General features: G+C 33.9%; 1 protein-coding gene across 1 annotated transcript in view; it reads left to right on the forward strand.

Moving 5' to 3' along the window:
• The first annotated feature begins 11,406 nt into the window (after positions 1 to 11,406).
• LOC149776295 (GTP-binding protein 10 homolog) overlaps positions 11,407 to 26,237 on the forward strand; it is a 73,604-nt gene continuing 58,773 nt past the window's right edge. The window contains exons 1-3 of the mRNA XM_089942756.1: positions 11,407 to 11,581; positions 21,956 to 22,018; positions 25,477 to 25,667. Of these exons, the coding sequence (XP_089798882.1) occupies positions 11,510 to 11,581; positions 21,956 to 22,018; positions 25,477 to 25,667 (326 nt within the window). The 5' untranslated portion in view covers positions 11,407 to 11,509. The remainder of the gene's footprint in view (positions 11,582 to 21,955; positions 22,019 to 25,476; positions 25,668 to 26,237) is intronic.

The following is a 26,237-nucleotide window of genomic DNA, read 5'->3' on the forward strand; positions in this document are numbered from 1 at the left end:
ATTGACTGGGGTGCTGATAGAAAAGTTATCCTCAATTTACATAGAACGTTTATTCACTCCAAACTGGACTATGGTTACATTCTTTATGGTTCAGCTAGGAAGTCCTGCTTGAAGATGCTTGACCCAATTTATCATCAAGCTATAAGACTCGCTCTGCGAGCATTTAAGACATCCCTGTGTGAAAGTCTCCTTGCTGAAGTGAATGAACCACCTTTATCAATCATAGAGAAATGCTTTCTGCACAGTATGCTCTCAAATTAAGATCAAACCCTACATACATACAGTACATACATACATACATACATACATACATACATACAGACAGACAGACAGAGTTCATGAAACTGTTATCATTATCCATGCCTTGGGATGGAGATCCAAATACATTTCTCCAGCTTTTATCTCAGTCTAGTGAGACATATAGCCGTGGCGCAACGTGTTACCTTCCCAGGTTGTTTGACAGCTTCATAAGAACACTGCTTCATGACTTCTACTTGATTTGCTGAAGGGAAATATTTTCCCTTTCTCGAAACCATATGGAGTCTGTTCTCCAGTCATGTTATCTAGAAACTGTCTCACATACCTTGGTCTGTCTGGTGTAAAGGGATGTAACTCCCTCCACCTCTTACCTATTCTCCTAACTTACAGGTATTATGATTAGGTAATGTACTTCAAGACAAAACCTATTTTTCTAGTAAAATCTGCTACTTCAATAATACTTACCCAATTATAATATACATACACCCTCCCAGTCTCTCCATAGTTACATCAATATAGATAGCATGCCTTCCACTTCAGTAGTAATTGGAAAATTTCATAGGATGTGGCACCAATCATGGTATTTAACTGCCTTGAGATGGGTAGATAAATTTTAGCTAAAAAATGTTAATCTGGGAGTGCTTGATTTGCAAGGTAGTAATAGTTCTAAGGTATTATAATGAGGTAAGTAATATCAAAGAAACATCTTTTACAAGAATAAGTTGGTTTCATTTTCTCATTGTAATAGTAAATAGTACTTGTGATCAACACAATTAAAAATGCAGTGAAAGCATTTTAGTTTAATTACTAAACAACTAATATTTAAATCTGACATGGTAATTGCTTTTACATTATATATATATATATATATATATATATATATATATATATATATATATATATATATATATATATATATATATATATATGTGTGTGTGTGTGTGTTTCCTGGATATGTCCTAAAATCATAGGATTGCATGAAGTTTATTGAGTATTACTTATTTTAACTGGATATAATATATTCTTTGGGAAGTAAAGGACACAAACCATGAGTGATGTTTTACTATAGCATATTCATTGGATTAGTATAAAATCTTTCAAGAGTTTTTCAATTTATGAAATGTTGCATGCAAATAAATTATAATCAATAAATTTCAACGTTCACAATCTTTTATAAACATTATCTTCTTAGCACGTTAAATACCACTGGTATGAAACAAGCACGTGAACTAGAGGTGCTTTACAATCAGATTCATGGGGGGTGGGGGCTTTAATATCAACTTGTTACATGTTTCATTGTAGCTTGAAAGTCCTGGTCAAACTTGCCCATGAAAATCCATAAATTTAAAGTGATTCACAGTACATCATATGGATAGTTTTACTTTTAGGCTTTATTCATTTAGAAACTTCACAGTTTCTGTTTTATCCCTTTTAACAGGGTTTTGCTTTTTGACAAGGTTTTCACGTTTATGTCCAAAATGACCTATTAAAAGTTATTTTTAAAACATTTGTTGAATTTTTAAAATTGTCTTTGATTAAAGATATCAAAACGTTTTCTGTTGTTTTTTTTTCATTAATTGTTAATTTTTTTCAGCATCATTGTGATCTTTATGTTTATACAATTTGAAACAATCCAAGTGCTATTTTTAGTTCACCTGCATGAAGGACAGGAGGGCTTGTACCATAACCTGGCAGTGTCTGCAGCAGACATGACAGAATCAGGGGAATAGACAGGAGGTGACATTTTGAATCTAAGGTTTTATGGCAGCATCAATGGTGTAGACATGAGGTGAAATTGTGCATTTAAGGTTTTGATTATGACAGCATCATTGGGATAGACATGAGGTGAAATTGTGCATTTAAGGCTTTGATTATGACAGCATCTGTGGTGTAGACATGAGGTGAAATTGTGCATTTAAGGTTTTGATTGAGGCAGCATCAGTGGAATAGACATGAGGTGAAATTGTGCATTTAAGGTTTTGATTATGGCAGCAGCAGTGGTGTAGACAGGATCTGACATTGTGGATTTAAGGTATTGATAATGGCAGGATCAGGGGTGTAAACAGGATCTGACATTGTGGAATTTTTAGGTTTTGATAATGGCAGCATCAGGGGTGTAGACAGGATCAGACATTGTGGATTTAAGGTTTTGATAATGGCTCCTAGCTAGAAATTGTGCATTTAAAATGTTCTGCTATGTCTTCATCAATGTATGTCTAAACTTAATTTATAGTTTTTATTCATTTATACTAAATTGAGGGAAATTTATTGGGGAGAGTTTGAGTGAAACTTTGAATTCAATGTCTGCTCAGGTAAAGGACAGAACCAAATTGTATTTATTGCTTTTGTTTATAGACTGCATGAAGGAACAGATTCATTTTCACTTCATTGTTAAACACGATGCAGTCTTGACCTTGTTCAGTACTTTTTATCCAGTTTTACAGATTTTGGGGCAATTTATTGTGCATATAGCTCTTTACAACAGAATAAAGTTATGTTTAAGATTTTATTATTGCATATAGGAAGGAATTTTACTTCTGTGTATTAGCAAGGCTTTATTTAATAGTCATTTTAACCCATATTATGTATTCTCTCTCTTGTTACCTTAAGACCAACTTTTTGATTGCTTTCAGAGGATATGTGCCATTTTGTATGGTCCACAATAAACATGATATGGGTATATATTTAGTGTTACAGACATCTGCCTGCCTGTATATTCAGTTGATAATGTATGCCCCTTTCTACTTTATACATTGGTTCAGTTTTCAGTACTGGAGATAAATTTTTCAATTATTCGCACTGAAAAAGTCATGTAGTTTTAAGTGAATAGATTCAACTTTGAGAAATCTAAACTTTCATACTTAAAGACTTCTCTTGGTAAAAACATCTTGGCAATATTACCTTTCATTCCAGTGCAGTGGTAATAACAAGATTTTCAAGATGGCCACTATAGTGTCCATATTACATATCACATCAGCACCATTTTCATTTTCACCAGCTAGACATCATAAAAAGTCTTTTAGTGAAAACCCAATATTGATATTTCCATCCATTCAAGAGGAGTAGTAATAAGATTTACTTGCAAGGTGGCCAGGTATCATAAGAATTCTTCTAAAAATATAATGTCAACATTCAGGAGGAGTAGTAATAAGATTTACTTGTAAGCTGGCCAGGTATCGTAAGAATTCATGTAAAAATATAATGTCAACAGTCAGGAGGAGTAATAAGATTTACTTGTAAGCTGGCCAGGTATCGTAAGAATTCATGTAAAAATATAATGTCAACATTAAGGAGGAGTAGTAATAAGATTTACTTGTAAGCTGGCCAGGTATCGTAAGAATTCATGTAAAAATATAATGTCAACAGTCAGGAGGAGTAGTAATAAGATTTACTTGTAAGCTGGCCAGGTATCATAAGAATTCATGTAAAAATATAATGTCAACATTCAGGAGGAGTAGTAATAAGATTTACTTGTATGCTGGCCAGGTATCGTAAGAATTCTTGTAAAAATATATTTTCAACATTCAGGAGGAGTAATAATAAGATTTACTTGTAAGCTGGCCAGGTATCGTAAGAATTCATGTAAAAATATAATGTCAACATTCAGGAGGAGTAGCAATAAGATTTACTTGTGAGCTGGCCAGGTATCGTAAAAATTCTTGTAAAAATATGATGTCAACATTCAGGAGGAGTAGTAATAAGATTTACTTGTAAGCTGGCCAGGTATCATAAAAATTCTTGTAAAAATATGATGTCAACAGTCAGGAGGAGTAGTAATAAGATTTACTTGTAAGCTGGCCAGGTATCGTAAGAATTCTTGTAAAAATATGATGTCAACAGTCAGGAGGAGTAGTAATAAGATTTACTTGTAAGCTGGCCAGGTATCATAAAAATTCTTGTAAAAATATAATTTCAACATTCAGAAAGAGTAGCAGTAAAAAGATTTTCAAGATGACTGTTGTGGAGGCCATATTGAGATCAGTTCCATTTTATTTATGACAAACAAGAGATTATAACAAATCATTTAGTGAAAATCCCATAAATCCCATGTTGATATGACCATTCATTCAAGAGGAATAAGCAAAAACAAGATTTTCACGATGGCTGCTGTAGTCTAAGCAGCACCTTTTTCATTTAGGATCAACTAGACCATGGAGTGAATGTGCGTGTAAACTTTCATGGCAATCCTCTACATTCATTTAGGCAGAGTAGCAATAACAAACACATGCTAACAAAAGGAGATCAGATGTTGCATGATAGACAATCCGATGATAAGCTATTCTGGTCTGTCACCAGTAGAGCTATAAAAAACGCACAAAAACAACTAATCTACAGCACGTATATAATAATAAAACAAGTACATGAAACTGAATTTCAAATGTTATTTTAAAACAAAGGTGACATCAGTAACATAGTGACCAGTCCACTGGTTTATTCCCATTATAGCACACCAGTAATGAATCATATGGTTTATTCCCATTATAGCACACCAGTAATGAATCATATGGTTTATTCCCATTATAGCACACCAGTAATGAATCATATGGTTTATTCACATTATATCACACCAGTAATGAATCATATGGTTTATTCCCATTAAATCACAACAGTAATGAATCATATGGTTTATTCCCACGTGGATAATAACATATTAAATATACCAGCACCTGCATGGCAAATATTTTACAGACAAATACATCTTTGAGACATTAAATGATGACAATACAGGTTAACATAAAATGACAGAAAGATGCTAATAGTTTTTAAAATGTAATATCATGAAGTATAAATGTTTCACATTCTTTTTACAGATTAAATATATTTTCTTTCTAAACTGTTTGAATGCGGAGCTTGCCATCTGATATTTCTCTGTCTTAGTACCAGAATACTGAAAACTGCACTTAACATTATAGACTTTGTGTGATGTAATAGTATAAAGTTGAACCATACAATCAACTGTTTAGATTTTAAGATTTTTAATTGGTAATCTAGGCCACTGGCCCATAGTACAATAATATATACGAAGACAAAGTCTTTCACCAGAAGCACATGTATAGATATTGTGTTTATATTAAATATATTGCATGTAGTTTCTTGTCAGTGCAGTAAATGATATATATAAATAATGCAACTCCATGAATAACAAAACAAAATTCTGTCGACATAAAGCCATACAAAATTTCTGATGATGGATAATTATACCAAGGTTTGTCTAAATACTTTTCTTTTAGATTTTCATGTTTACAAATGAAAAATGCATGATATTCGTCTTCTATAAATTACAAATTACTGTGATAAAAATTACAATGTGAAGTAGTAGCACCATCTTGTCTGTATAGAAAAATTAGGACTAGAACACATGAAAGAGCATTATGGGTATAAATAGGTATAAACCTATGGAAAGATACTTTTCAACATTTAACGACATTTTATAATTTTTATAATACTTGCCTATATTTTGACAATGGCATGATTGTATCATGCCTGTTTTGACTAGTACAATCCTTCAGTCTGAGAAATGCTATTTCCAACATCTTGAAATATCCATACAAAGCCAATACCATAGCTAAATAATAAATGTCTCACATGAGATGCCCATGTAACATGTCCATTATTATCTAATGATTTATGCATTTTGTAGCATTCTGCGTATTATTTGCTCCTATCTATATGACTGATTTTCACCAATATTTAACACACCTTGAGAAGTATGTTACATGCTTATAGCCTGCCAACACAGTTATTCACATTAGATATAAAGATATTGTTTGCAGAAGTGATATAACATTTTCAATACATTCTAAACACATATGTCCCAAAATTTCAGAACCATAACATAATGAATATTTTATTATAGTATCAGATATTTAAAGGCATCTACACAACTAAATTGCCCAAATTTCCATTGGCAATAAAGATGGACACAACAGATTGGACAGTATAACTGCTAAATTATACTTTTTCCAATATAATCTGGTTGCAAATACAAAACCCATATCTTTGTACAATGAACTGTACAAATTTTTGCCACACTTAAAACCACTTTTCATAATTCCTTTAAGGTCCTCCATTGCAAAAACACAATTTTGTCTTACCCCAGTTAAGTACCTTTCCAGTGGTGTGATAAAAGCATTCTATTCTGTCATTGCATAGCTATTACTGTATTGGCCCAATAAGTAATATCATCAACAAAAAAGAATGCTAAAAGATCAAAATAAAAATACCTAAACTACAATCTTCTCTTAATTAAATTGTTGATAAACAAAGACAATAATAGTGGACTCAAAATACAACCTTGTCTTGTCTAGTCCCCATCATCCAAAGTTAAGCCTTCGATTGACTTTACACACAACCAAAAGTTAGAGTACATTCAATTTCAAATGTATAGAAATTGACAATCAATAGCATTTGAAGCAAAATATTTTTACCATTTAGCATGCTCGATCTTGTCAAACACTTTTAAGATAAATCTACAAATAGTATAATCAGCCAGTTTTTGGATAGGTATATTTCTGTAAGACAGACTGTAGAGTGAATATGTTCTCATTAGCTGTATATCCCCACTTGTGCTTCATTAATAATGCAGTTGATTTCAGTCCATTCATATAAATACTTGTTTAACGTACAGCTAAATATCATAGTATAAATTGATGACAGTCGATGATATACATCAATGATATACCCCCTGAATCATCCATCCAGTCTTTTTTATGTAGTGGTCATATAATAACTTTCCCCATGAACTAGAGAAATACCAGTATTAAAATCTTGGTTGAAAGATGATGTGTGTGTGTGTGTGTGTGTGTGTGTGTGTGTGTGTGATTTGGATTTTTAATGTAGCTTTAACAATTTTTCAGTCATATCGCTACGATGTCTACAGTGTGACAGTTTATAGTGACAATTAGCACTGGGGCATCATGCTGCAGACATATAGCATGATTTCCCACCCAGTCACATTATCCTGACACCGAGCCGAACAGTCCTAACACTAACCTCTTAATGCTGAGCTGTTAGTACAATTTTTGTAAGTATTTGGTATGACATGGCCGGGGTTCGAACCCCCCGACCTCCCGCATCAGAGGCGGATGCTCTAACCACTAGGCCACCGGAACAGTAAAGGAATGCTACTATCTGTGGTGTGATAAGCTGCATCATGCTTGAAAAAGTAAATTCCCATCTGGACCACAAGCCTTTCTAGATTTTAATCTAAGTATACTGTGTGCAGTTCCTCTTCAAATATAGGTTCATACAGTATATCACAACAGAGATGGTTCCTCGTCATTGCTATCATCAATGACTTTTTCTGAATGACAGTTACGATTCTTAAAATAATTATAACACTTTGAGTCATACATTTTTCCGTTTACTAAAGTAAGTCCTCTGCCACAGGATCTAAATATTTTAAAAACCATTGTTGATTATATCTCACTGAAGCATGAAAGCTCCTCTTTTTCTCTTTATATTTTTCTTTCATTTCTTTGCGAACACATGAATTTATTTTTTGCATTTGCATGCTTATACAACTTGAGATTAACATGAGTTATTTACTCTAAAACTGCATAAACTGCATAACAACTTATTTTTTACACCTTTGCTGTTTCACCCTCAGTGTCCCCCAAACAGGTTGTGGTAATCCTTGTATAGAAGAGGCTGTGTCAATCATGAAAAAATCGGCAGTCATATAAAGCAAATTCAATAAGCACCATTTGTTATTTGCTTTCTCTGAATCATTTAATTTTATGCAGATTAAACGCCATACAGAAAGATTGTGGAAAAAAAAAAAAGCCTGTAACATCGCACTCTTAGAAAGAGGGGTGGTTAATTGGGTTTGGCTGGCGTTATCCAGAGGATGACCCACCTCGATATTATAGCCCGGCGGGAGTGAAAGGAGAATGGCATTTCAACAGAGAACTGAGCAAGAATACTAGGAAGAAATAAACAATACGAGCCCCCTTGGACAAGAAAATAACAAATTTAATCAGAGCAACTTAATACCGGCAATTCAAATTCAAATTAGATTATATAAGTAGAATTTAACAGGTGTGTCCAGTTTGGATTTATTACATCATCATAACGAGAGGTGAGAAGAGCTCGATGTCCACGATCGATTGTATTACATTCATTCGCTTTGACCGTATATCAACGTCTTCTAGTTCATCCTTCCTAAACTCTAGGTTCTGTCCCTTCATGAACTTCCTGGTCCCTTTATTCTGACTTCGTCCTTCTTTCTTTCTTCTCCCGTACTCCTGTCTTCGGACTGTCTCATCCTTTTCTCTGAAACCTGTTCCTTAAAGGACAAATTTACCCCCATAATACTGTATACCTTTCTGTTCAGAGGCACATACAATTCACTTAATCGTTATTCAGAGCCTGTGGCTATCCACACACCACGTAAATTCTGATTTAGTATGGTAGGACATTGACCTCGCATTCCAGCGGCAAGTCTTAAATTACCACGTGAACGACTACTAAGTATTACCATATTAATTTACTTATGCTACTACATGTTCGATTACTATTGCATGAAATTCAAAAGAAATGTAACTCACGGCATTCCTTAACTACAAGATTATATAAGCATTACAAAATCAGATATAACTAGGTAATTATCGTTAACTCACGATGATATGTATCGTCCTAACGACAGAGGGAGTTATTTCATATAACCAAATGAAATCCTACACATATGAACATTTTGATCGCATGCAACCAATTCCACCAATGACCTAATAACTGTAAAATTAAAAAGGTAAATTGCATAACAACTCTATCTATCATCAACACTTTCCATGAAACTGAATAAAACATATGAACTCTAGCATCAACCTATTTCCATGAAATTGAATGGAGCAAGTTGCATAACAACTCTAACATCAACACATTTCCATGAAATTAATAAGCGATTCATAGTATAGAAACCTAGTCATAGCAAACACATTTGCATAAAATAATCAATCAAATAACAGAATATTACGTGAAACTATAACTGCGTACCTCGTCGCTGTATTTTCATGACTTATGCGTCCTAGCACTAAACATGCCTTTCCTTTTACGCGACGACCAACTGGTCCCCTTTCTTGTTTCACGAGGAAAGCACTAATCTTAGGCTTCCACGAGTCGAGACAAAGGAAATTTCCAGACTAGAGAATTTCGACTAGGGTCGTCACTTAAAGTCAGATTGCTCTAAAGTGTACGCCCTAATTGATTCCATCCAATCATAGGCGGTGGTCCCTAATCTTTCCCAAAGAAATACTTTCTTTTATCAGATTTAGACGGCTCAGAATTTGTGTACGACAGTGCGTGACAATTTCCCTTTGAAAATATGATAAGTGGACGTAGGTTCCTACCAAGCGGTTAGGGTTGGTAGCTCAAAGGTTTACCTTCTGAGGACCATGTTAAGATATCCCAGTCAATTTCACTGGGTCGGAAATATTTTTCCTTTGAAGTTTACACTCACATGGGGGAGGGGACATGAACGAAGAATGGAGGGGGGGGGGGACATGAACGAAGAAAGCTCGAAGTGACCTTTCACAAAGACTTCTCTGGCTTAACTGTGATAAGACTTTAATTGCTAAATGCATTCAACTTTAAAATTTTCTGTAATTCAAAATTCGACACTTCACAAAGCCCATGTAGTAAATATTTGTTTGCTTATATTGTATGGTGGATAAAAGTTTAATGTATAATTTTTACCGGTCAGCGCACGCATCCACTCTCTGCGCATGTCTGATAGTACATATAGTTCATTTTCTGTATGCTTTTCGATCAGTCCAGCATCTGATCAGACGGAATTGCTGTTTGCAATTGTTGATGCTGATTTAGTACAGTTCTGTCATTCTACTTTTAGACCTTTCTGTCTTACTAATTCCTCTCTCTCTCTCTCTCTCTCTCTCTCTCTCCACTATCTATATTATATCACCTAATATGCTTTTCATTTATAACGAACTTTGGTTGGAAATATGTGGGGACTGTTTTAAGGCTTCACTCTGACCATTCATCCATAACTTCGCTGTTGTGCATCATCACCCCCCCCCCATCAATCATGTCAACTAATTAAGGTTTAAACATTGGAGAAAGTCCTAAATTAGGTTTTGTAAGGAATTTCTGCCTCCCATTTGTACTGGTCTAAATAAGTTTAGCATGTTTTATGCATAATTTATCTTTATACTGAATATTGTACTAATAACTAATCATTATGATAAAGAAAATGCATTAAAAAAATGATGTCACTGTTTCGTCTCTTGAAAAATGAATATATTTTACTAATCTTTTTTTAAAGATATGTTAATTTGTCCTGAATTCATATTGTATTCCTTTATTTTATGCAAATTATTAACACTGAACTGATTGATGCAGCTATAAATAAACATAATGGTATCAATGTCTGTTTAATACTTTGTTTGATCAGTATGAGCTTAATGTAAATGCAAACAAAAAATGGAGAACATCTGGCCACCAATTTGCAAAACCTGTTTGATCAGGTAGAGCATGTTTGTTGTCACTTTGCAACAACAGCACTAAAGTACATTTTAATATTGTGATCAGTAACTCTTTACACAATTGATATCTGACATTGCATGACAAAACCAATAAAAGCCAAGGTTTAACTTATATACATTACTGACCGTGTTGAAAGTTCAATGGCCATAATAATAATAATAATAATAATGATGACTTTGTATAGCAACTTATCTTTTGAAGCTCTAAGCCCTTTACAACGGTAGACAACACCTATAACATAAAAAACATATATAATGATATGATTACAAAAAACAAACACCATGAAGTTAGAAAACTTAAAAAACATGCTGAATATATTTAAGGTAAGAAACATTATCAGGTCTTTAAGTTTGTTCTTGCACTCGAAATGTGGCTAGAAATTTATGAAGAACTAAATTTATGAGCTGAATATCAACCTTTCCTTTAACATTCTCCATGTTTTGCAAAAACACAGTAATAACTACCAAATAAACCAGGTATATGTGTGTTACATTGGTTTTGTGTTGTTTTTTCTTGATTGTGTGGGTTTTCTTTTATTATAAAAAAAAATATTTTACTTGGTCCGAATCAGCTTGGCGTTTGGTCCGAATCAGACCATAATTTTGTCCGAATCAGCCGTGGTTCGAAAAAGCCCCTGGGTGAATTAAGTTTTTAAAATGATCATGTCGGCAAAAGGCTTGATGTTTTCTTTTCACAATACTACATTTCTAAAACACATCAAAAATTAAGGAAGGCGACACTTCGTTCAGTTATGTTGTCCAAATTTCTCATTCCAAGGAGACTTTTCTCGAGAAACATCAAAGATATAAAAAGAAAAATAGAGGTAAATATCCGAAAATTATTCATGAGATATGTTCAAGCTCCTTCCAAATGCTGACGAGGAGTAAAGTAGGCAAGCATTCGACACACAGGTGCTCGACGCGAGCATGATGTTGAAAAAAAACAAAACACACACACACACAAAAAACAACAGTAATTTGAAGGAACAGAATTATACAGTGACAAAAATACCTTAGAGTACCCCATGACCCATTCTGACATAGGACCCTCTCTATCATACTACATAAGAGAGAAGGTACGTAACTTTCAAATACTTCGTTCCACTCTAGTCCTACATGTAAGACCTGACGCTGATATTTATGTTGTGGGCGTCAGAGACTTACTGCCTAACGTACAGCGCTGTGTAGTATTTTGAACTCTACTGACAGGAGAATAAGAGGTGAAATTTTCGTGATTATCGCATACTTGGCAATAACTATCAGCATTCGTCCATATATTTAAGAGTTATTGAGATACTTACGTTGTTGTCTTGGTCGTGATCGACTCAAAATCTGACACTAGCAAATGAACATTTTTATGTTCCTTTGACATACATTTCAGTTAGTTGCAATGCAATGGTGGCTGAGGAATGCCTAAGTAGGTTTTAACAAGGTCGTTTTATTTTAACAAAATCAACATTTGCCTAGTCCTACAATGTAAGACATAGCACATGTTGATTTTGTTTTAGTGCTGTCTCACTATTCAAATAACGGCCTTGTATAGCGTGTTCCGATGTCACTGACATCGGAACGAGTAGTCAGAGTTTCAGAAATTTCTCGCACATTTGACAGCATATATCGTAGCCCTACATGCAAGACCTTGACACTGTTGTTTATGTTGTGGGCGTCAAGGTCTTACAGCCTAACTAACAGCACTGTGTAGCGCGTTTTGATGTTGACTAACATCGTTACGAAAGTCAAATTTTCAGGAAGTTTTCACACAACTGACAACTAAAATAACGATGCTTTTCTACAAAGTAAAGTCATAATGTTTTAGTCGGACTTTACTTACTCTGATGTCTTTTCTCTAATAAATGAAAAGAAATGGACCTGTTTTCAAGTTTCATTTGGCCTACATTTCGTTTGGCTTGAAAGCCAAGAATGCCAAAATCGGGTTCAGTTGAAATATTAATCTTTAACAAAATGAATAAAAATATATTATGCCTATTGGAATTGTAAGGTACAGTTCTTTTCATTCAAGAAACATGTCCCCAAAATATACCTACTTGAATTTCTTGAATTTACTTTGGCACACCTCGACTATTGTCGCATTGCAAGAAATTCAAATGTATGTCAATGGAACGTGAAAATGTGGCCATTTGCTAGTATCATATTTTCATTCTGCCAGGATAAAGACAGCACAGTAAGTATATTAATTACACATTAATTAGTGGAAGAGTGTCGATATAGGCTGCCAAGTGTGTGAGATGTTCCTGAAACTTTGATTAGTTGTCATTCCGATGTCAATAACATCGGAACATGCTATACAAGGTCATTATTTGGATAGTAAGACATAGCACTAAAACAAAATCAGCATGTGCTATGTCTTACATTGTAGGACAAATATCGATACTCTTCAACTAATTTATGTGTAATTAATATACTTACTGTGCTGTCTTTTTCCTGGCAGAATGAAATATGACACTAGCAAATGGATGCATTTTCATGTTCCATTGACATACTTTTTAATTTGTCATGGGTGGAACAAAGTATTTGGAAGTTGCATACCTTCTCTCTTATATAGTATGATTAGAGAGGGTCCTATGTCAGAACGGGTCATGGGGTAATCTTTGATTTTTTTCCCTTCAGATTATTGTGTTTTTTTTTCTAAACATCATGCTTTTGACTACCTCCTGTGAGTCGATGTTGAAAACAGATTCCACTAATGAACTCTGTACTCCAAAGGCACTTGATTCACAGGAAACGAAATACATAGCCCATCAGCAGACCCGAATTACATTCCTGTTCCGACAAGATGGGTCAGTCTTACTCATGATGGCATCTTTCATTGCCAAGAACCGTCTCCTTTCCGATGGGTAACCAAACTTTTGTCATGTCTCATCTTGGCACATCGACTGAAGGCCACCTACAAGACCCAGTCTGGGGTTTCATTGGGTTCCTTAATAGAACAGAGCCGTTGCGTTGAGGGATATCACGTCTCTTTCTACTTCTCATAAAAGGACAAGAGGATCTATTAGAACATACTATCACATCCTTGAGTAAGGGGTTATTTGCTCAGCGTAAAGGGAAATAACACCAGCTTAAGTGAACTTATTACCCATTTCAGCTCACAAGGTTCAACCAGTTGCCACCAAACTAAAATTAGACTGGAACTGCTCACTAACTGACAACATTCTCTAGTTTTTGTCTCCGAGATCTGTTATTCCAGAGGGCCCAGTTTAATCTGGTAGGACATATATATGCACCTTTCCATATCAATCGACTTCCACTGGATTTGCAGGGAAGGGGATTTTTCCCTTTTGAAGCTGTGCCTCAACAGATAGAGTCCCTTCCTGTATGGTTATTTAGAAGCTGTCTTACATACCTTAAGGGACTGGAGACAATATCTCCAGGGTAGGGGATGTACCTCTCTCCACCTCTTACCTATTCTCCTAAGGTATTATGATTTGGTGACATATTTGAAGAAGAAACCAATTTTTCCTAATAAAATATGTTTCTTCAAGAATACTTAACCAATCATAATACACATACACCCTCCCAGACTCCCCACAGTTACATCCATAGATAGTGTGCCTTCCTCTCCAGTAGTAACTGATGAATTCTTTGACTTTGTTGCCAAGTCTTATATGTAAGGGGAGATCACTCTGCCCAAGCACCACATAGGTCAGCAGACAACTTTTAGGTCCCTTTAGCTAAAAGTAGTATCTGGGAGGGCTGGATTTGCAAGGTAGTAGTAGTTCTAAGGTATTATGATTGAGTAAGTATTCTCGAAGAAACCTATTTTACTTGGAAAAATTAGTAATTATCATATGACTGTCATATGATAAATATCTTGTCTTATGACTTTTATCATGGTTCACTAACATGTCATATTAATCAGTAGGTGGGTTTATTTTACATTGTAACCCAAATTTTGGAGAATACATTAAATTAGTCTTGTCTATTTTCTAATTTTGTACTTTTTTAAAACAAGTATGTTTGATATTGCAAATGCAAAAAGTTTGGAAGACTGACACTATACTGTTTTAATTAAAGAAGAAGAAAAAAGTTGATCCTTTTATTTAGCATGCTAGATTCCTTTATTCAAAGCACAGGTTAATTTTCCAAAGAAAGGTTTTTTAATGTCAAACCATTTACTGACTAAAACAAGGCCAAAATTTATTTCAATTGGGTTTGTTTAATGACTAAATGTCTAAAACAAAGCAAACATTAATTTAATGTAATGTAATGACCATTGAAAAATTCAGGAAAGCAGTTCATTCATTATATTCTTTGTTGCAATCTGATTCTGATATACCTAGTGTGATACTAATATGACCAAAACATGGCAATGTATATCAATTTGGATTGAAAGAAAACAACATGAAACTTAGTGTTATATTTTTGTTTTCTTATTCAATCACTTATATTTGACAACTTTTTATAATTTGTTTGGTACCAAGGTTAGTTGTATAAAACAGCTTGCAGTTTGATACCTTATCCTGTTCTTATTATTTGGGATATAACGTAACGAGTGGTTATGGACCCTAACTAGTGCATTATAACAAGGTAGAGCTGTATTTAATTCCAGTGACCAAAAATAATATTATATTGAATATAAACACAAAGTATGATTTTCTCTATTTGTGCTATATTCCTTCAGACCCAAACTCTTAAGTCCACGTTCCCACATTAAAATGTTGATCTGTGGGTTATTTTCCTTCAATTTGAATTTTGGCTCTTGTTGGGAAAACTTGCTCTTTAACTGAAACTGACTGACTCTGTGATTTGTAAATTAAGCTTAACATTAATTGACTACCTGCCAGTGTTAATTGGCTGTAAATGGAGATTAATTAACCGATTATTCATTATATTGTGAAATAGCCCAAAAGTATTTTCTTATTTCACCTACATCACCAATCATGTGTAGCATATAGTTTAGTTCTTATTCAGTGAGTGATTGTGTGGTATATACAGTACTATAATACCTATGCTATAATAACAACCATATGCTTGGATCTCATTTTACGATTATTTTGATCTCTGTATTGAGACAAAAAGATAGGAAAAGTAGAATCATTGAGTGAGTGATTGTGTAGGGCATCTAAGAATGTGTCTTCTGTTTAGCCAGATAAACGCACAATTATATTTAAAATCAGATAAGAGTTCAACAGAAGTAGGCAAACTTTTGATTGAATGTTTGATGGATTATGCATTAAAACACTGGGCTGGCTGGAGCATGCATTGAAAAACATTGGGCTGGATTAAGTGTGTATTAAACCACTGGACTGGATGGACTGTGCTTATGAAATACAGGGCTGGATGAAGTGTACACTCAAAACATGGGGCTGAATGGAATGTGCATTAAAAAGATTATAGATTAAGTGCGTATGTGACCCATGTTTCCAGATATGATATAATATTTGTGGATGTGACATCTCTTTTTGTTATATATCAAAATTGCATATCTAATCTGTTCCATATTTTATTATTCCAGGAATGGGATAGACGATGATTACAAAAATATATTTGTTTTTGGAAGATGATTGTGTCAGTATTACTAAAATGATGCCCTGCTATCCTGTATTCCTTTGCAGATATGACTGGCCTTTATGTGTTTATGACTATTATGTCAAGCTGTTAATTGCAACATAAAATCGTTACCTTATTCTATTAAATACGCTGAATGAATGATTTTAAAATTATGCATTACATGAATGAAGTGCAATTATTGCAAACAGTCCTGTACACAGTACATTTGTGTTCACAAATGTAATTTCATATCCATTGACAGAGGTCTCGAAAATGCTTAGTTACATGTATTTGGACGCCAATTTTTGATCTGGGAAAATCACTGAGGCGGGAGTTCTCCGTACACATGTAATAGGTGTGCAGCAAAATTTGAAGACTTGCCAGACCTGCTTTGTGGGAAAATGTGTTGATCAATTAGCTGTGCTGATACATGTATTTACAATGACAGAATTCAGTGACTGAAAGACCCCTTGATGTAGATACATGTTGCCATTATAAGAGTACATCAAAAAGAACTTGATGCAATAGCTGGGCAGCAAGTTCAAAAGCTCTGACTAGCGGCTGGGTGGGAAAATGTATTGATATTTACAGTGATTGAATTTAGAGGCAGAAAGACCCAGAGACATACATGTGGTCATTTATAAATGTACATAAAAAAAACAACTTTAGCTTTCGTTATTGTATTCATTTCCGAGAGTAGCAGAATAAGCAGTGCACGTGACCTCAGAATCAAGACATGTTGAGACTTAGACAGAATGCCATTTGTAAATTTGGATAAGTATTTTGGGGTTAAACTGCAAACTTACAAAGATTGCTATGAGATTCAGAAGAGTGCTAAAGATGCTAGAATTGATAGTTTGGATGGGGCTGTAGCTAAGTGTAAGAAAGTGTGTAATGCCTAGCTTAGTGTTTGGAATAAGTCCTTACTTGGATTGACAAAATTCAATCTCACTCTAAGAATGAACAAGAGCTATGTCTGTGTTATAAAGGATGTAGAAATTAAATTCAATGGCAACCAACAGTTCTTCTAATTTTCATATTTTTTTGGGAAGGGCCAGTGGTTATGCAACCAGGCAAAGTGGGTTACTAAGTCGCCTAAAAATGTAAACTTCGCCTTCTGTTTGGAAAGCGAAAATGACTTCGCCCTGTGATTATTTAAGAGGTACATTGACTGACCATACTTTTTTTAATTATGCCCCTCGCCTTAGACTGGTTAGAAGCTGGACCTAGTTTTGATATCAATTACGTTGACAAACAAACTCTTGGTCATTCACAAGCATATGTTTTGATAGCTGATTGACCATTAACCCCTTTCCGAGTAAGGTAGCAACTATCAATTTCCTGCATGATATCCTTTGACGATAAAACATACAAACTTATGTTTTAAGATCAGAATCGGTGATCTGGATATATATTAACAGCCTCTTGTACACTATTTCATCATAAAATTAGTTTGAAACTGTAATTGAACCAGTAGGCCTAACGGGAAATAATGGCAGACTTTACTAAGTCTGGGATTTACCATATTATTAGATTGTCTGTTTTCGTAAATCATTGGGCAGATATATTCAGAAAAATATACAAATCATTGAAAGCAAAGCCTTGGTATTATTTTATTAAAGATTTAACTTTACAATGCAAATTATGTAGGTCAGAAACACTTTACAATGCAAATTATGTAGGTTAGAAACGTATGGGACAATGCTATGTTGTGGAATTCACAAGATGCGCTTTATGGTATAAGCTGTTTTCTGACTTGACACGTATTTGCGAAAATACAGAAAAAACAGCAAATCAGATGCTATTTAACCATTGCCTAAAATTACTACAAGTACGTAGACAAATAAATAAACCATAAATTTGTAATACTGTCAATGGACTGTTGTAATGAAGCTATATTAAAGTGAGTGATTACATTACGAAAACCTATCCATCAAAAAATAGATGCACTCACGTCTGTGTTAATTCTGTAGGAAAGAAGGGACTGCAACTTTTGATGGTGGTACTCCTATTTTTACCAAAATGGAAGACCTGGACTCCTAGTTTTAGAATACTAGTGAGACCTTTGATTCATATGACAAATTAATACTTTTCTTTTATTCACAATTAGTTGCAGATTCATTAGTGTCATATATAAATTGCAGCTTATACATAACATAAATTATCTATATCTATGATAAATTTCATTTCATATTTTAGAAGTCAATTTATTATCGTTTGGAAATACTAACATTAAAAATGTCATATGCATGGGTGTATGTGCATGGTACATCCTAGGTAAGTGTGATTAATTTAATAAAACTTATAAACAATTACATTATTATCAATATGATATCATATATTAATATCTTATAACTAAATAGCTTATGGCACGTATTATAGTATAAGTTATGCCTTACATGGACATCTTGCCAATGTAGTTGTATTAGACTACAATGACTTGTATTGCTTGGCAAAATGGCTATTTTTGGCATTTGATTTGATATGTCACTCCTCATTCGATGTGTTTATTCTTTACTTTAATTTAGTCACATTCATTGTTTAATTTATAATTTATTATACATTTCAATAAGACAAGTCATATTCACAAAACGGGGTCTGTAGGTGACCTTGAAAAGCCTTGAAAAATGAATTGTTCCCTCAAGGCCTTGAAAACACCTTGAAAATTCAAAATATTGTCTGGATACCTTGAAAAGCCTTGATTTTCGTGAAAACAAATGGAATTAATAAATAGTTTTCATTTTACAGATTTAAAAAAAGGAAACAAAAGATTTCTTGCTAAGTTTGTGCTGGAAGGGACATTTCTGCAACTGGCTTACTGCGCAGTCGTACATTTTGAATTTCAAATTGTACAAAGCCCAGATGTAGCCGCGGTTTAGTTTTGAATTATTTATATGCTTCAAAATGGCTGGCTGCAGATTTTAACCTTGGTGGCTAGACAAAGAAAACTATATAAAGTTTGGAAAACTATATGAAGTTTGGATTATGAGACCTTTCTCAGAGAGCTTTGTACAATGCCAATTATGCCAGAAGGATATTGATTTGCATGCAGTGGGAGAGAGTGCTCTATGGTCACATGCAGCTGGGGGAAAAACACCAAGCTCTCATAATGGTGGCTAATATGGCAAAACAAGAAGTCTTCAGCATGAAATCATTTTTGATGAAAGAAGTGTGTGAACGCACAGATTTGATATTTAAAATAGTAACTGTATATAGACTTAATTATAAAATTAATTCGATCCAGTTCCTTATTTCGATTGACTGGAAATAGGACAGACAATAAGTGCAATGAGCACGATGAATCTAAAAATAGAGACTACAGCTAAGCTGAGAGAAATATTAATATATCTAATATGAAATAGTTTAAAATATCCATACGCTGTTCTTAAATAAGTGATAATACAAGAAAACAAATATCATTGTTACTTTTTGTTGTCGTATGTGCGTGGGTGAAGAAGAAAGGCAGGTACTGAAAAACAATTTGAGATAATGACAGCTGCTGCAGCTGACTATGCGTTGAAAGCAGAGACCTATAGAAAAATTTATCGACATAAAATAGTTTGAGGAAAGGTGTTAAGGACAAAATCACTGAACTTAGAGCTCTTGAAAAACAGCTTGATGACAAGCTACAAGAACTGAAAAATTCACTCTAAAATATTTTGGACTTTGTAAATAGTGTAGTGTAGACAGAGTAAAATGAACATAGTTCAGCAACTACATTATTCTAATGCACAGATGTTTAGTATTTTAATGGGAATGATAACAATGATCAGAATGCACTTTTGAAAACATGATTTTGAACCTTGAAAAAAACCTAGAAAATTTCAAAAGAAATATCCTATTAACCCTGACAAAAGTAATGTTATGTCTATAGACTGACTCGTATACTTACTTTAGACATACCACATTAAAAATCTTGGTGGAGTGTGCATTAGGAACATTGCGCTAACACAATACAATTTCGCAGTCAGGTGTAATGTCAACGACAAAAGTAACTGTCTTGTCATGCCAGTTGATATAATATCAGTGTGGTGTGTCTTTAGTCATAATTTTAATAGACAAGTTATGTCATGTACAAACATGCTTGGTTTCAGAAAGAAATAGGAGACAAAATAGTCTTGGCCTTTTCCAGTAAATCCTGGAAATGTAATTATTCTTGGTTCACTAATAAAGGTCACTTGAGAAGACAAGGTTATTATCTTTGAGAATAAATTATTGGTGACATTTTCTGGTATTCAGTTACATGTGTTAGATTTATCACTTGTACAAATCATTCATTAAAAAGTTTACTCAAGTATCTTCATTTGTGTTTAATATATGTATATCAGTAAAGTACTATTCTAAATACAGCGTCCTCAATAGATTTCAAACTGAAGAGTCATTTGACCCTGACTCCATAATGAGGAGTCAGAATTGAAATCTCACTAGTTTTTTTAGTCATTATCTTTTAGCTGGGATTGTTTGGTATTCATGGAACAGTGCTGAAAGAAAATGTTTTTAAAAATGGGCATGGGGCTGGTAACTTTAAAAAACAACACAAACCTGACTCCTATTTACATATGCCAAACATTTCTCCCTTTTTAATATTATTTTTCTCGCAATGTTGCAGTTGTTACACTTCAGATATGAAGGGAGAAAAAAATCACATTTTATTGGAGCTTTACAAATTTCATGTAAAGCAATGTTTTCATCCAGGTTCCGAGGTCAGCCATTGTTTAAATGTACGAACATTGTCTTTTTCAGTGGATAAGCAGTGTTTATATTCATTAGCATCTGCAGCAAGTCTTGATTTTTATAGTTTCTATTGACTCTTGATATTCTTAATAGATGCCATTTAATATGTTGTTTCTTTACACTAGTGCAAGCTTGAGCAAGGGACAGCTGAATTATTATTCGTTTCACTTTAACCTGCAAGATCTTGAACAAGCCATTAAGAACATTTTTAAAAATCACAAGTAAAACTCCATTATTGAGAGTTTTTGAAATTTAGTGTTGTTGGGCATTACTTGCTTTGCTGATAAATTTTCTACAAAACGAATTACACTTGAATGCTATTCCAGCAACTTAATTATGCTTTGCTTTTTATATATAGAACAAAATCTGACTTTACAGAAACATTGCCACTATTCACAAACTTGAGCTGATGTTCTTCAAAAATAAGCTAGCTAAAAAAGCAGTTACTTACTGTTTACATATTTGAAATGATACTGGTAATTCACAAATAGTAAATTTTAACATATTTATTAGTTTAGAAAAAACGTGTTTAGACTATTTTTGCTTCAAGAATCAGTCTTGCCAAATCTGCCAATCAAACTGTCATTACTTTGGCAATAAACTGTGTTGTCTTTTAAAAAAAGCAGGAGAAATGGTGAAAAGGTACAAATTGGGGAATCCTGCCAAGACCTAGTTATATTCATATTTCATATAGTGGAGTACATTATATTTGGGTTTTCCTGTAGAAATAGACATGAAGGGTTCTAATTGTCCTATATAGTGGAGGAAGGCTTGAACAAATTGTCCACATTCCCAAGTAAATCTAAATCACAGCGTTGTAATACTTACACATAAAGACAACATAATTTGTTTGTCAGCATTGCTACAATGAACTTAAATTTTGTTTAAAAACAAAACTAGACTAGTCTGCATGAATTTCTAGATCTGAAATTATTTGTTTGTACATTTTGCAGATAAAAGAATCAAAAGAATTACAACTGGAAGAAGAGGCAGAGGAGAGAAAGAGAAGATTTAAGGTGATGTATCTTGTGTTTTCAGTTGAAATTTAACTTATATAATAAGTGAAGTATTTTATGATACTTCCATTTTATTAAATATTATGTGAAAATGTTTTATATTTCTTTACACTTTGATTCTATAAACTCTCAAACCCCCTAACCTTATCTCTCATCCTTTTCAAAAAAGAAAAGAAACACATATGTTATTGAGAGGAAACGCAAAATAATTTATTGAGCAGGCACAAAGAATAATACCATTGTACTACTGAATGATAATTGTACTATTTGCCCTGTTATGGGCACAAGGTGAGCTCTGGTAGCCCAAGTCTTGATATACTGACCAACTGCAATTCATATTGCCTGTTGTGACCAGACATGAGCCAGTAACTGACCTAGTGACTATAACAAGATCAATCTTATAGCCATTGTTATATATATTTATATAGTGTGTGTCTTTAACTTTTGGTCCCAGACTGTATATGGCAGTGAGCTATAAATAGTTGTTTACAAGTTTTAAACTGAGTCTTAATAATGAACCTGTTTACAAGTTTGGGATAATTTCTTACTGGATAATTAAGTCAGGTGGGTTTTGTTGTGATGTGAGGATGTAATGTCAATTATGTCACATGGGAGCTTTTGTAACACAGATTGAGTAGGAAAATATTGCACTGTAGAGTCTAAGGGTGTTATTATGATATTGGCAAATTAATTCTTTCCTATTTCGATGTTCTTGTTTTAAAATCAGTGTGCAGATGTTTTTAATGCTGTGTTTAGAGATAATTTGAGAGAACACATTTGTTTGGATTATTCATTGGAATTACAAAGTACTAATTGACTTTAGAATAAAGTATTAGTTTAGGATTCTTGTGAATTCATTCAAACAAGTTTTGGACAATGCCATTATGATATGTCAAGACTGTAAACCCTTAAAGGGGACCAACATTCAAAACTGAAATTTGCACAAACTTCATAAACAAATTGGCTATATGTATAAGGTTCATTTTCTGAAAATTTATACCTTCTATTCTTACTTGTTATGAAGAAATTTATGAAAAACCAATTATCTCTCCCGATCCGTCTTGAATAGAACAACGTGCTTCCCTCCGCCTGTAAAAATTGTTGGTGTGACATCATTTGAGACACTGTGTACACACTGGCATTGTTGATAATGAATTATGGAGAACTCGCCCTGGGAGACCTCATTCCATATGTTAGAAGAAGTCGCCCCATGGTGGTCGGAGAAGTCGTCCCACTCTGGAGAAGTCATCCTAAGGATCATATATAGTAATTCTGAGATGTCGCTACATGGTTGTTAAGGCTTTATTTATTGTTGTTTTTCTGCAACTTAATAACTTATTAAATCTATAAAATTTGCAACTTTTCAACTTTTCCTTTTGATCAACTCTGCTTCTGTACTTAACGAAAAAGAATTGGTATCTATCCCTTTTGCTCTGCTCTTTAAATCATTAAATGCATCTTAATTGGAAAAATAGAACGGGCGTAAACATGATGTGACATCTGCAATTTTATACATGAAAGGGCTCCAACCTAATAACTAAATTCATCCTGAGATGACTTCTATAACCCGAAATCGACTGAATTCTTGCTGTCAATAATCCAAATGGTTATAGTATTTTCTCTCTAACTGAACAATTTAATCTGATTTTTCATTGAGATTTGCTAACCATTGACGAATGATACTTGAACTCGATAAAAAGCATCATTCACGCCTACTCAGGAAATCAAGTTGCTATTGAGTTCAACATCATGGCTAATGCATAGAATTCGGACGGTTTCTGAAAGCTATCATGTACTATGCCCATCATTTAGTTTGTTTCTTCTATTGTGTCAGTGTTCGTAATTTTATTATTTCTGAATAAAACAAACTATTTAAAGTTGAACGAGAAGTTTAAAAAATATTTCACTACTAAATTGCCGATGCACAATAAACATGATTACGTTATTTTATTATATATAACAATACCATGATCACGCGTACTAACAGGATTTTGTTACTTTAAATGCATATTTGAACTGCTCAAAGTGCTTGGGACATAATGAGAAGATCATCTTTAAAAACAAACTTAAATGTCACATTTAAATCCTAGACTAAACTGAATAATAGTTCACATGGTCCAAATCAGCTTGGAAGTTTGGAGAATCAGCCAGATATATGGGCAGAATCAGTCAGCGATTTGTACCGAATCAGCCTGGTCCAAGTTTGAGAGTAATTACCACTTTAATGAATAATGTTACTATAATAGATTTATCAATCAAGAAAATTAACAGTAACATTTGTTTTAAAAATTGTATCGTGGTGTTCTGGTATGTGTAGTTATAAGAAATCTAACGAGGTTATATGAACACACAGACTTTCAATTATAAGTGATTTATTTTTCTATTATCGACATTACACAAACAAGATGAATGCAGAATGGGAAGGAGGGGTTTATTATATGAGTGGAAAACAGTCTTGAACATAAGTGTAGAAGAAAAATGAATATTCATCCGATGCAGTTACATACAAAATCAAATGTGCATAATAAATTGGAAACATTGAATGAAAAAGCATAAACATTTCTTTAATGTTATTTCATTTGGTAGATAATTTCTTACTTTTCAAAGATGGAGAAAAAATAAAAGAGTAAAATAATTGAGGATTGTTCCAGAACTGCTATTATTCACGCAATTTAGAGCTGCGCATTGAACCATCTTGTTTCTACTTGACACTTCACTGCACAAATTGAATACAACTCCTATGCGTTAATCATCTCAAATGATGTCACATCCTGTTTGTATGGAAGGGAGTTAACAAATTCGGGGAAGGTTCTTTCTGTTTGATCTCGGAATACAGGTCAATATTTTGTATGAAATGTTTGTGCAAATACAATAGATGCAAAGAAAAAACTAGTCGGGATAGATTATATACACAAACTACAAAATATTTTGCTATTTACAATAAAATTGTGATTGTCGCGGTTTTTGTCCCCTTTAAGCATATTAAATGATATTGGTACATCAGCACATTCAGGACCTGGAATTCATTCAGAACACTCTGTTCTATTGGACTTGTGAAAGATATTTTTAGGACTATTTTGGGTTTAATTCACAGTACTGTTAAGTTCCTCTTAAATTTTCATTTTAAAACTTAGAGCCTTAAATTATTTGTTAAGGTTTACAAAACATGTTAGTTTTGCTTCTTTCTGTTACTTAGTACAAGACCATAGACTAGTAACACCATAAACTGACTCTGTGAATGAATCTTATGATATTATAGCCACATCTTTATTTAATGTATTTAAAGTTTTTAACTTCCATATATATTTTATTATATCAACCATGGTTGACTGCTTCCATGTATGTATTTATACTAGCCATGATTGACTGCTTCCGTGTATGTGTTTTTATACCAGTAATGGTTGACTGCATACTCTATTTTGCTTGACATTAAATATACATTTGCTTTTAAAATACAGAAAAAATTCTTTGATTCATTAAGAATCTATGTGCGAGGGGGAGGAGGAGGACAGGGGCTTCCTAAGTATGGTGGAGTGGGCGGGAAAGGAGGCGATGTCCACGTTATCAGCAGCAAGGACATTACACTGAAGAAAGTGTATGATACCAATCCATCGAAGAGGTTTATTGCTGGAACAGGAACAGATAGCAGGTAAAGAAACAAAAGCGCTCTAAACAAAGTGCTAAATTGGGAACAAACTACTGTGCTTTATTGATTACCCACCCATTTATCCATCAAATACATCACTGGACCACATTACATTAGGATAATCGAGACCTCCCAGGAAGGCAAAAAATGTATTTCTGTATATTTTTCATGCCCTCTCCAACCCTCATGTAGATGCAGAAGCAGGATCAAAACATGCTGTGTCTGTGAATACAGTAGAAATCATTGATTAGTCCCATGGGTGATGGCAAGTTGCCCTCTTCCCCACATGAAGAATACCACCAGAATATGCTGTATCCATAAACAAAGGAGAGCTTTGATTATTCTTATGGGTGATGTCAAAATGCTCTTTCCACCCTACCACCTGATGCTGATGATTGTTGTTGTTGTAGTGTTTAACGCCATTTTTCAGCACACGATAGGCTATACATGGTGGCCAGTATTAATGGTGGAGGAAGAACCCTGAAAAACCCAGGGAAGAACCACCGACCCACGAGAAGCTACTGGCAGGCTTTCCCACGTACCCACGCTAGCCGAGCCTTGGACTCGAACCCA

This window comes from Sinohyriopsis cumingii, chromosome 18, assembly GCF_028554795.1.
Source record: "Sinohyriopsis cumingii isolate HCF-2022 chromosome 18, ASM2855479v2, whole genome shotgun sequence".
Lineage (NCBI taxonomy): Eukaryota > Metazoa > Mollusca > Bivalvia > Unionida > Unionidae > Sinohyriopsis > Sinohyriopsis cumingii.